The sequence below is a fragment of the Rousettus aegyptiacus genome, unplaced genomic scaffold (assembly GCF_014176215.1).
Source record: "Rousettus aegyptiacus isolate mRouAeg1 unplaced genomic scaffold, mRouAeg1.p scaffold_m13_p_2, whole genome shotgun sequence".
Lineage (NCBI taxonomy): Eukaryota > Metazoa > Chordata > Mammalia > Chiroptera > Pteropodidae > Rousettus > Rousettus aegyptiacus.
Window position 1 is genome coordinate 156,188,702 of NW_023416295.1, and position 12,419 is coordinate 156,201,120.

At 56.2% G+C, this 12,419-nt stretch overlaps 2 protein-coding genes across 2 annotated transcripts; both read right to left on the bottom strand.

The window, feature by feature from the left end:
* Nucleotides 1–335: 335 nt before the first annotated feature.
* Nucleotides 336–5,618, bottom strand: LAG3 (lymphocyte activating 3). Its single transcript, XM_016162739.2, has 7 exons — nt 5,227–5,618; nt 4,800–4,947; nt 4,110–4,393; nt 3,233–3,496; nt 2,533–2,823; nt 875–1,005; nt 336–570 (listed from the first exon to the last, which is right to left on the bottom strand). The coding sequence occupies exons 1-7, from the start codon at nt 5,282–5,284 to the stop codon at nt 400–402; spliced, it is 1,347 nt and encodes a 448-aa protein (XP_016018225.2). The 5' UTR covers nt 5,285–5,618; the 3' UTR covers nt 336–399.
* A 1,420-nt stretch (nt 5,619–7,038) lies between these two features.
* Nucleotides 7,039–11,547, bottom strand: PTMS (parathymosin). Its single transcript, XM_016162931.2, has 5 exons — nt 11,026–11,547; nt 8,252–8,323; nt 7,956–8,034; nt 7,759–7,820; nt 7,039–7,597 (listed from the first exon to the last, which is right to left on the bottom strand). Exons 1-5 carry the CDS (start codon nt 11,068–11,070, stop codon nt 7,547–7,549), a joined length of 309 nt encoding a protein of 102 aa, XP_016018417.2. The 5' UTR covers nt 11,071–11,547; the 3' UTR covers nt 7,039–7,546.
* Between the last annotated feature and the right edge of the window lie 872 nt (nt 11,548–12,419).

Consider the following 12,419-nt stretch of genomic DNA (forward strand, 5'->3'; position numbering starts at 1 on the left):
GAGGAAAGGGCCATAGCGGTAAGGGGTGAGGGCTTTTTGGAGCTTCGGAAAAATGACTATCTAGGAGAGAGAGACAGAGACAGAGACAGAGACAGAGACAGAGACAGAGACAGAGACAGAGACTGAGAGAGAAAGAGAGACAGAAAGACAGAGAGAGAGAGAAGAATCACAGAGAGAGTGAGAGAAGAATCACAGAGAAGCCAGGAACAGAAAGAGGAAGTTAAGAGAGACTGGCTGGAGAAAGTAGGTCAGAAGGCTAGGGTAGGAGAAGGGAGCCCCCAGAGGCTGGGGAGAGTCAAGAACCTTCATTGGAAAAGAAGGAGCGAGACTCAGACTTGCTGCTGATGGGAGTTTATTTAGACTAAGCTGTGGAGATCTGCAGGCTGCCTCAGCTCCAGGTCAGGGCTGCTGTAGCTCCAGCTCTGACTCCAGCTCCATTTCCGGCTCCAGCTCTGCTTCTGGCTTCATCTCTAGCTCTGGTTCTGGTTCTTGCTCCAGATCCTCTATCTTGCTCTGAGTCTGGGGTGGGTAGATCCCATGCTCTAAGGCAGAGAATCTTCTTGGTCGCCACTGTAGGAAGGTATGGAGGGCAGGAGAAGAAGGATGAAGAGAAAGGGAATAAAGAGGATACGGAGTCCAACTATTCTTTCTCAGCCTCTAGCCCTCCCCCATATGAGTCCAGGCCTTTTCTCAAGCCTCCCTTAGTTTCTTCAAGCACAAAGAGTCCCTGGAATGCGGAGGCTTATGGAGAGGGGGCTCTAAAGGTAAGTTCAGGGTCCACCGTAGTCATCTTCCCTGAAGGAGAGCCAGACAGCACTCCAAGAACTAGGGAGAAGGGAAGCCAGTGGTAGGAAGAGGGGCGTCCCTGTCTCACCTGTCTTCTGCAAAGGTGAACGCCAAAGGCTGTAGTCACCAAGAGGAGCAGAAAGAGGACACCAAGGGTGAGAAAGAAAGGGAGATGGCCTTTTTTCTGGGCATCTGAGACTCTCTCAGAGCGCTGGGCACCTATGGAGAAAGAACAGAATTAGGCATAGGCTCACAGCTAAAATGACATCTTGCCACATCCTCGTATTTTGGGGGTGAGGTTGCAGGGAGATCAGGATCATGGCCAAATTAATCTTATCAAGACAAAACTCTGGTCAGATCACTCTACTTATCAAAAACTTTCCAGGCTCCCTACTGCCTTCGGGGGGCTGATCAAACTCAAACTTGCCCAGAAAGATCACATAACAAATATTATTTCAGATTCTTTTACATTACTGTCTACTCAAATGCTCAGAACCCCCATTGTCTCTCACATGAGTTAGCCCCCAATATATTTTGCACTTTTCTTGCTTCAACTTATATCAGTGCTCCTTCCTTGCTTGAGATGCCCCTTGAATGAACTCTCCTCTTTCCTGTTTGAAGAACAGTAAACTGACGAGCCAACCCAGACACAGAGCATCTCAAAGCTGAACAGTGAGAGACCCAGTAGGTAAGAGGAGACAAACGGTGAAGGGCCTTGAGTTGAGCCTAGTGTAGGAACCTGAAGACTCGAGTTTAGACACTGAGTCTGGCACTTAGCAGCTATGAGACTTTAGGAAAGTTCCTTCTCTGTAAAAATCTCCCATTGAGTTGTCATAAGAGAGCATGGGAAACTGACACAAAACAGTGGACTCTCGAGAAGACCTTGGAAGGAAAGAATTGGTAGGCTTTGGAGACTGACTGGACCTGGGGGGAGGAAGAGGCCAGGTTTTATAGTGAGTGGGATGAGACTGGAATCATTGCAAGAAAGGCTAAGTCGGCAAGAGGATCGGGCATGAGGAAAAGATGAGATCCAGAGTGAGTTTGAGGTGTGGCTATGATATCTAGGTAGAGATATCCAGGAAGCATGTGGGAGTTCAGTATTGGCCCTCAGAATATATATTGTTTGTTAGCATATTCATTTATCTATTCGACCAGTATACAGTATTCAGCACCTACTGTGCGGTGCTGCTATGTAGTGGCCGCAGGTGAGTACTGCAGACATAGCCAAGCCGTCGTGCCGATAGTTACCAATCGATGAAAACATTTTCTGAAGGTTTTTATTTTTTAATGTGTGCTTGTTTTACGCTGTCTTGAAAATCCCACGCTCAGTAAATATTTGCTGACCAAGGGACTGATTTATTAACTCTTCCCAAACCCAGGCCACTTCCTTCAACTTTAACCCAAGCCCTGGCCCCAAAGTGTGACAAGGATTCTAGAAATATATTCCATCCCTTTTGAAGCAAACTTTTGTCACCTCTTTTTCTAACTTCTCAGACCCTCCCCCCAATTCAGAGAAGGGGATCCCCTTAGAGCAGAGTGGAACACTCGTCGAGTGACTCAGGGGAGATTTTCAGTTTCAGTTCTTTACATATGGGGGTGAGAAAAGAAGACACTACAGGGGCAGCAACTTGTCCCCAGTGGCCTGGCATCATGAGGCGGATTTGCCCAGTCCTGGCCCACCCAGCCTTCCCTCCCCGTCCCAGCTCCCCTGGGATGGGAGCTACCCCTTTCCCACCCGGGGCTGACCTGTGATGACTGCCAAAGTGACAGCGGTACTGAGCTGCTGCCCTTGGACGTGGATGCGGCAGGTGTAGGTCCCAGCCTGGGCTTGGCTCACAGACTCTAGTCGAAGGGTAAAGTTGCCATTGTCTCCAGCCACCAGCAGGTCAGGGCCTCCCCCAGGTGGAGCCCACTTGGCAATGAGGGAAGACTGGGTCTGTACACCAGGAGGCAGGCGGCAGGGCAGCTCCACCCGGGAACCTGCTCCGGCATACACTGTCAGAGGGACTGGAGGCTCCGGTCCTGGAGGCTCTGGTCCTGGAGAGAAAAGGGAATCCAAAGTTAAAGCAGAGAGTAATAGAAGGGCTGGAGTGCTGGGTCTGCATGGAAGTGAGGCAGAAGAGTGAAGGAGGTAGGTCGGCTCTGCAGAGTGCTAAGGAGCAGAACAGGGTGGATTAACTGAGGGGCCTCAGAAACCCAGGATATGGGCCGGGCCAGCAGGAGACCAAAGGATGGCAAGGGAGGCTGGATGGCCAAGGGAAAGTCTTGAAGGGGAAAAGGCAGTTGAAAGGCTGCAACGGGAGGGAGAAAAGGGTTGGAGAATGAGATCTGGAGCAATTGCAGGTGGCATTAGCTGCTGAAGACCTGCTTTTGGGGGCCCATAAGTCAGACGGAGGGGGGCAGGAAGGGGTTGTGGTCAAGTGTGAAGGCAGACTGGAGGAGTTACCCAGAACACTGAGGTTGTACGTGATGGAGACATTGAAGCCATCTCCGTAGGTGAGGATGCAGCTCCAGGGCCCAGAGTCCAAGGGTTTGATTTGGGGCAGGAAGAGGAAGCTTCCGACTAAGTGGTGATGGGCCGACTCCTGGACAGGGATTTGGCCTGGGCCCCGGAACCAGTGCACAGAGACTGGGAGGTCCGGGCGGCTGAAGGAGCAGTTCAAAACGACCCAATCGTTGGTCCTGAGAGACCCTGGGGGGCTGGCAGTAACTGCACATTGATAAAGAAGGTTTGATCAGCTCCGTCACACTTTCCCAGCGCAGCAGGACAACTAAGCTGGAAGCTGTAATTTTTTTTGTCTTATCCTCCCTCAACCCCACCCCACCCAGCTCAGTGCCTGGAACCTAGGGGTGCTTAAAATGGATGCCCAGAGTTTCCTGTCTACTTCGCCTGCCCCTTGCCTCCAGTTTACATGGCCTGGTCTGCCCCTCCCTTTCTCCAGGCCTTGGCTGAAGATCTCCACTAAGCCCACCCTGTGAGCTACAAATGTCTGAAATGAATCACTGTAGCCCCGAATCGCCCCCCTACAGAGTTGCCTCCCCTCCTCCACCCTGGCAGGCCCACTGTAGGTGGGGGAAGGGGAGCTCAAGGGGTGATACCATCTCTCCATAGGGCCCTCCCCCACACAAGTGCTTCTCTGGGGGCACCTTCTACACCGCAATCCAGCTTCCCACCCCCTTCTACTACCCTTCTGGGGCCTCTCTGGGTGGGCCTAGGGTGTATCCTTAGAAGCACAGCCTTGCCCAGCCCTTCCTGTCTCTGGGCGGCGGGGAACCTGGCGTCTTCCTCCCAGCCCGGCGCCCCTTGTGCCGCCCCCACCTACTCGAGGCTTGGCCCACGCGCAGACGGAGGCGGCAGGAGAGGGCGTGGTCCTTGGGGCGCAGGGCAGCGCGGCTCTTGAGGTTCACCGTGGCGTGGTATTCGCCCGCGTCGTCGCGTCGGGCCGGGCGCAGCCACAGCGAGAAGTCCCCGCGCTGGAGGCCGCGCTCTTCCAGCTGCACTCGGGGCTGCAGGGGCGGGCGCCCGCTGCGCAGGCCCCCAGGCGTCAGCCTCAGCACCGTGTAGTGGGAGAGCGCCGCGGGGCGCTGGCCAGGGGCCAGGGGCCAACTGGGCTCGGGAGAGAGAGAAAGATGAGATGAAGACATAGAGGGGAAAGAAGTCTCAGGGAAGATGTAGTCCCACCTCACTTTGAGAAGGAGGAAGCCCACCCAAAGGAAAGATCTCTTGACCACTAACATCCCTGTTCCTGTTCCCCCTTGGGTTAAGCCAGCACCATCCCCTGCTGGAGAGGCAGGCATCCTATAGGATGCAGGGATGAGGGGAGCAGTCGCAGTAGTGATGCAGAGGAGGAAAGGCCTAGGGTGCATAGTGGCAGGGGAGGTTGGCCACTGGCTTCACAAGGACTGACAGATCAGGGGAAAGGACAGAATGCTGGCCTGAGCCTTGGGCTGCGAATCGGAATGCCATCGCTGCTGGATTTGGGAGTTCTGTTTCCCAAGTTTGAGGTGCATACCTGTCTGGTAGATGCTGCCAAGTGATCCCTCCTGTTCGCAGAAGGCTGGGGTCCCGGAGGGTGACTGTGGGACTGCAGGGGAGCTGGGCAGGAGCACCCTCTTGGGCCCACACCACCGAGACCTCTGCCTCAGGCCTTGGAGCCTCCACTGGGGAGGGAAAGAGAGACTGAGGGGAGGGGCCATGAGCCAAATGACTTAGGAGTAGTCAAGGAGCCTGAGGAAAACCAGGGTTTCTGCCCCTTCCCTGCCAACAGGGAGCCTGAAGAGAGGCTTTGGGGCTGAAGGACTGTCCCAAACAAGGCATAAGAAGACTCCACCCAAGCTAAAGACCTTGGCATCTATACAGTCAATCCAGAGATCCCTGCTGACCCCATCCTGTGGGTCTGGAGGTCAGTCAGCCCTCCCAGAGGGTCATTCCCACCTTACCTGAGGCCACCCACAGCAGTTGCAGAAGCAGCAAGACCAGGTACTGGGCCTTCTCCATCTCCCCTTAGGCCTGGGCCACAGCGAGCCCTCCAAAGGGAAGAGGTCAGAAAGTGGGGAGAGACGGCCAGACAAAAGAGAGGTGCTGCAAAGAGGGAGGTGGAGGGAGGGAATCTAGAGGAAGGACAGGGACAGAAGCCTGGAGAGAGAGGGGAGGAACCAATGACCAGAGACTGGAATCCAGAGGAAAACTGGCAGATCAAGCAGCCAAGAAGGGGTGGGGGTGGGTCCCAAGGAATGGGGCAGGGCAGTGGCAGAGCTGAGCGGAGGCGAGGTGGCTATCTTGAGCAGGGAGGCTGGTCTGCTGCTCCTAGGGCCCTTGCCCCTGTGCCTTCCCTCCACCTTCCCCACTTCCCCTCCCCGTTGCCCCCCCACACACCCCAGGGCTCACGGTTTCGCTTCGCAGTGGAAAGTCTGAGGGGGTTGATTCCCAGCAGCATCACCCTCCACCCCTGTGGTGGCGCTCCCCTTGTTTATTTCCTCAATTCTGGGTGTCCCCACCACCCCCTCACACCCTCCCCTCACCACCCTGACTGATCCCTTTCCTGGGACCTTCTGCCCTTCTCTCCAAACCATTTCTGCCTGGAACTTGTTGCTGGCCCATCTGTAAGCTGCCTCCCTTGCAGTTCCAGCATTCACACTTTCTTCCTGGCCAGCCCTTTCTTTGGTACTTATCCCTTCCCTCATTCCTTTAACCTCCCAGTACTCCATTACCCCTGTAGGCCTGCCCCTCCACCTATCCAATGTCTCCTGGGCATAAGGTAGACAGGAAGTTTTACTGGACCCTGAAAGATGTAGGTCTGGGGAAGAGCATCCCAAGCAAGCCCAGGGAAAATAATTAAGTTTTATTGAATCTTCGCTGTGAAAGGAACTGTATTGGACACTTTACATACAATAACTCGTGAAATCTGATGTTATCTCCATTGTACAGATGAGGAAACTGAGGCAGCCTCAGAGATTAATTTGCCAAGGTCAAAGTTACAGAGTGTGAAGACAAAAGCTGTGTGTGTGGTCCTGGCCCTGGGTGGTTTATGGGTGTCTTGGGAAGAATCAGTCACACACACCTTGCCCTAGTTCAAACCCCTGTGTACTCAACAGCTGCTCCCAGTCCAGAGGTTCTGAACGGACAGGGAAGGTGACAGAGAAATGCTGAAATCCTGCAAGAGATAAAACTCCAGAAAACCTGAGGCAGAAATACTAGGGAAAGCCTGACACTGCCAGTCAGGAACTCTTGCTACCCACCCAACTCAGCCGAGAGGTGGCAGGAAGGTGCCAAGTACTTGGCAACCAGCCTGGGAACCACGAGAGGCCCTAGAGCTGTCCCCTGCTTGACCAGGAAGGAGCTCGTTTGTTCAGAGGGTCAGTTATGCCAGACAACTCTCACTCTGGGTTCTAGATTGAGACCCAGGGCTCTTAGCCCTCTCCCATTGCAGGGGCGGGACTTCCTGTTTGAGGCCATTTCTTTGCCTGGTTCAGCACAACAGGGCTGGTAGCTTTCCACTGGGCTCAGCAGTGTCTAGACCTAGTGTGGGCTAGTAGGGAAGTGTGCATTGCTATAGGGGAGCATCCCCCAAAATCCAAAAACAGGACAATCGGCTCTCATCGAAGCTGTACTCCGTGTCTACTGGTGGAGTGCTGACCTTGTCTTCTTGAGCAGTGGGTGGTAGAGTGGTGCTTTTTAATAGGAGGAAAGGGTCCTGACAAAATATAATATAGCCGCCCTCCTCCCCCTGCCCTGGGAAAGCAGGAGACAGGTTAAAAACAGAAGCGCGACCATTTCTTTATTAAATTATACAAAAAAGGTGAGGAGGGGCAGCTGTGGGGCTCGGTCCCAACCCTGGCCCCAGCCCCACCCCGGCCTGGCGCTGTCTGAGAGAAGGGGATCTGAGGGAGACCCAGGGATCAGGCAGTGTAGGGATGGGCAGGATAGGAGGCTTGGATACAGAGGTTAAGAAGGAGAGGCTACCAGGAGGGGAGTGGCTGGGGAGATAAAGGGAGGAAGAGAGCAAGGAAAGGGAGAGGGACAATTGGGGACCAGCTGGAGAGCTCAGATGGAACAGGTCAGGAGGTGGAATGATGGCAGAGTGAGGATGGAGGGGCAGTGTCTGGAGAGGTGGACATGAGAAGGCTGGGGAGAAAGGTGGCAGCTCTGATGCAGGGCCCAGAGCAAGGAGCCAGGTGAAGAGTGGCTGCACTCATCTGTTCCTGCCCCCACCATCAGGCCCTGGAAGGGCCTCCCACCCCAGCCCTTTTGGCAGGGGGCTCATGCTGATGCCCCATTTTCTGTCTTCTGCCGCTTGGGATCAGCTTCATCCTGTGGAGAGGAAAAGGGTTGGGGTAGTTGTCAAATGGGAGAGAGACCTCCCCGGGTCCGGCCCCTCCCATGCACCACAGGGATCTGGGTCCAAATCCAAAGGGCTCCCAGCCCCTGCTGCATCCCTGACAGCCCCTCAGGCCCCGCAACCCAGCCCAAACCTCCTCTTCAGCAGCTCTCTTCAGCGCCGGCCCTTCGTCGTCATCATCTTCTTCTTCCTCATCTGAGGAGCCAGAAATGGGTCATTGGGGAAGGAGGACGCTCCAGCAGACCCCCTGTGGTAGCCCTCAGCCCTGCTTCAGGTCTTCAAACCCACCCTGACTGTTCCTTGGAGCCCAGCCTCCCTGCCCTTCCCCACCTTCTTCTTCCCCTTCATCCTCTTCCTCTCCATCCTCAGCAGTTTCTTCTTCCTCCTCCTCAGCTCCGTTCTCCTCCTCCTGTGGGGACCAGGAGAGAAAGCAGTGTCAGGAAGGCCATCTACCTCCACCCATCGTCACCACCCATGGCAAGGGGCATTGGGAGGGCCCAAAGGATGGGGCAGGGAGGATGGGAGGAGTCAGAGGGAAGACAGGACCCAGCCCCTCATAGGTAACTGAAGCAGGTATGGTGAGCAGGTGTGGTCACAACCCCCTGCCTGCCAGATGCCCTCAGCACCTCCACCACTTCTTTCTTTCGCTCTTTCCGGCTGGCCTTCTCCTCTACCTTCTCTTTCTTCTCCTTCAGGTCCTGCAAGGGAGAGAGAGGTCACCTTTCTCTCACCACATATGATCTGCAGTCTTGAAATGGAGGTGGCCACTGCAGCTTAAGGTCCCAAAGCCCTTAAGGCCACCTAAGGGCTAAGACCAGACACCTTCCCCAAGACTCAGGGGAAACTAGGTGGACCAGGTAACTGCCCACCATCTCCATCAAGTTCTAAACCTCACCACCTGAAGAGTTCAGCTCAGCAAAGCAAATCCCCTCCATCTGCTCTGGCCCAGATGCTCCACCCCCTCCTGAGGGGTCCCTCGCCTCTTTTGCCTGCCCCCTTCCACTGCCTGCTCTGCTCCGCCTTTTGTCTACCTCTGGGGCCTTTTCCTGGTACTCTCCTGGGCATCTCCTCCAGCTTCCCAAGCCTTCGTTTCCCTCTGTCTGTGTGTGTGTCTCCAGAATCCTCAAGGCCCCTACTTGGGCAAACACCACAGGAATAGGGAGAGGATCCTAGCCTGATTCCTGGCACCCTCTCTCACTTTTTCCCATTCACCCCCCCCCCCTCAAATTTAAAGTTTAAGTAGTTTCCTCCTTCCTACCACCTGTCCATGGAGTGTGCATGGTGTGGTGGAAGGGTAGAAGTAACCACTTCCAGGGGATACAGGTCCGGCAGGATAAAACATAGAAGAAAAAAAGTGGGGGCATGAAAAAAACAGAAGAGGAGACCCTCACTCTACACTGTGCCTCTCCTCTTCACCCCAAGACCTCAGTAGGAACACCCCGACGTCCTATTCTGATGTGGCACAGGGAGATGCTCCTGAGAGAGTCCCCTCTCTCTGGACACACGAGCCCTTCAAATTTTGATTCCGGTCCTCTCCCCACCCCACCCTTGGCAGGCATGTGATCCGATCTGGTGCTGGTGTGCAACTCTGTGTATCTGATTCCACGTGGATGGAAGATTTCTCTGTGAGAAGATCATCCCGGGAGGGTATGTCTATGCTGGAACACGACTAGGGATAGGAGAGGGGGTTGGTGCCAATGGGTGGCCTAAAGGGACACCTAATTCGCTTCTCTGTCAGGGGAACACAGAATGCTTGACCCTCCCACTTAGCTAGGTTTATTCGTGCCACTTGGTTGTCCTAATTTCTTTGCTACATGGCAGATACAGCATTTCTACTGGTTAGTGGGCTTCCCCCTCCATCCTGGGCCTGGAGAGCCAGGAGTTAGTCAGCTACTCTCTGGGCCCCAGCACCAGGTCTGCGTGGCCCCGGCCTGAGTTTCTCACCTGGGCTGATGGGGGGAGGGAGGGAAAGTGCCAGGGAGGGAGAGACTACCAGAGATCAAAGTACAAGGGGCTGGGCCCTCTCCTCCCTATCACGGTCCTTCTGGTCACTGTCCTTCCATGATCCCTTTTCCAGGACGGTATGTAACCCAGGTCTTGCGCTAAGCAGCTCCCTGGCCTGGCCTCATTTACTCAACACAGCACACACACTGACACAGGCTGACACCAATTCACACACACAGCTACAGAGGAGCGCCCACGCGACCCGGAGACACATGGCCTGGTGTTTGGACATTCTGGCACTCTTGAGACAACACAAGAGCACAGTGGAGCTGCTCAGCACTCACAAAGAATACATGGCTCCAGAACATCTACGTCTCCACACGCACACATGTAGCTGACAAGGGCAGTCCCACACACTCACTGGATTTCAGACATACAAAGACACCTACTCAGTGAAGTCACATGCCACCGCACAGCCCACCGGAGGGCCACACGGAACACCTTGTCAGATCTCACACGTAGCCCCTCTCTCCCACTGCCTTTAATCCCACTGATTCCCCTTTTCACTTCGCAGGCTTCCAAGAGACCTCTGTGACCGCCTCGGCAACCCTCACCCCCAAGGATACCTAGCCTCCAAGCCCTGGCCAAATTAATTTCCCCAAGCGACGCTCAGCAGGTTCCCTAAGGAAATTAGAGGAAGGCTGGAAGAGAGGCAAGGGCAAAAGGATGGGGCCAAGGAAAGGAGGTGATGAGAGCAAGGACGATTCCATGCAAGGCCATGTAATCGCTGAGCTGAGGCTTTTTTTGAACGCTGCTCCCGCCCGCTCCTGATTTTAGGGACTCAAGATTCTTTAACTGTGGGGGAAGAGGTTAGAGAGGAGATATGGAGAAAAAAAGGAAGCTGAAGGCCATAGAGGAAGGAATGGATATGGATGGAAAGGAAAGAGGGAATGAGAAAATAGGCAGTAGCTGTCCTAGGAGAGAAGCAAGAGGCGGTCCGGCTTCGAGGGGAGGGGCCGACAGGAGCAGCCTCCCCGGAGAGTCCTGTTTACACTGGAGATCTCAAACCACTTAGCAGAGGAAAGGTGAGGTCAGACTGGAAGGGGAGACGGGGAAACGGCACGCGGGGAGAGACCCGCGAGGGAGAAACCCGCTGGAGAGTTCCGACGGGAGATCGGTCGCGGCCAGGAGTGCGGGCCTGGCCCAAAGAGGGGTGGGGACCGAAGCGGAGCCCGAGCGGAGCCCGGAGCGCAGCTCGGGAAGCTAGAGGGCGCTGGCGGGCGGCGCGCCGAGCCTGGCAGGCAGCGCCAGGTTGGGGAGCGGGGGGAGGGCGGAGAGGGTCCGCCGGGACCCGGCACCAGGGCAGCGTGGGGCTGTCGGGGGCGGCCTGGAGCGCACAACCGCGCGGTGCTCTGGGGCAGCGCGGGGTGCGGGCCGCCGCCGCCCCCGCCCGTACCTTGGCGCTCAACTCGGCCGTTGCCTCCACGCTCTTCTCCGACATGGTGCCGGGGCCGGGGCTGGCGGGGAGCCGGGGTCCCGGGGCCGGGACGGAAGGGCCCTGGACGGCAGAGGGTGGCCGCGGCCGGAATCTGGCGCGGTGACGGCGGCGGCGGCGGCAGCGGCAGCCGCTCAGCAAGCTGGGTCTCTGGAAGAGGCGGCAGAGGCGCGCGGGGTGGGGCGGGGGTGGATCTGGAGCGGAGACCCGCAGGGCTGCGGCCGTCCGGAGGGCGAGCGGAAGGGCGGTGCGGGTGGTGGCCGGCGCGCTCCGGCCGCGGTCGCTTGATCCTCGGCTCGCCGCCCCCGCACCAGCAGAGCTGCCGCCGACCAGCCGCTGCCGCCCCCGGGCAGGGAACCCGCTTATAAAGGCTGCTCTGCCCGACGGGAGGGGCTTCCCAGGGGTGGGGCAGGCGGGAGCGGGGAGGAGAGGCGAGGGGAGGGGGATGAAAGCGGAGGTTGGAGAGGTGGGGATAGGAGGATGAAAGCAAGGGGAGGGAGCGCGCGAGAGGCGGGAGGGAGGACAAGACCGGGAGGGGGAAATGGAGGGACTGACGGTCGCGGAGAAAGGAGTGGGGCGAGGAGGTGGGAAGGGGTGGAGTTCCTGTGGGGAGGGACCTTTCCGAATCCTGACCTACTGCCTGCGAATGTGGAGTCTGTCTTTTGGGGCGGACTGGAGGGATGGCCAGAATCCTACTGACCCTCCCACACACCCACCCCCTCCAAAAAGCCTTGAGATTTTGCCAAGGGATTGGTGGTGGGGCGGGGGGTGGGGGGGGCGGCGGGAATGGAAAGACCAGACAGGTATTTGAGAAACCAAAAGCTTAAAGAAGAGGAAGAGGTTGGGGAGTTACTTCCACTTAATGCTGGATTTCCCCTCTCATCTTGCATCTACAGCCTCTGCGTGGCCTAGGGAGGGAATGGGAGCTGAAAGGGCAGACCACCTCTGTCCTGCCCTAGGCTGACATTTGTGACCCCTGCTGGGTTCCTCCCTTCCAGGCTCCTCCTTGTGCTTGGTGGGGAATCGGAAGCCCTCCAGTCTCCTTTCCTCTTTTCAGTCTCTGACCTTGCTTATATACCCACCTCACATCACTTTTCTTCGACTGGTCCTATTTCTCATCTCTCCTCGTTCGTCTGTACCCTCACAACCATTTATAACTCATATCTCTTATTCTGTCGCCTCTACTTCGCTTCTCATTTGCCCTCGTCTACCCTTCCATCGCTGATCTTTTCCCCTCTCTCTCCCAGACAACTTGTTGGCTCACCCAAGTTTGTCACCTGGCCCTATATCCGTAGCTGATTTTCCTCAATTCCTCCTCAGGTCCTATTTTCCACATTTCCCCTTTCTTTCCTTCT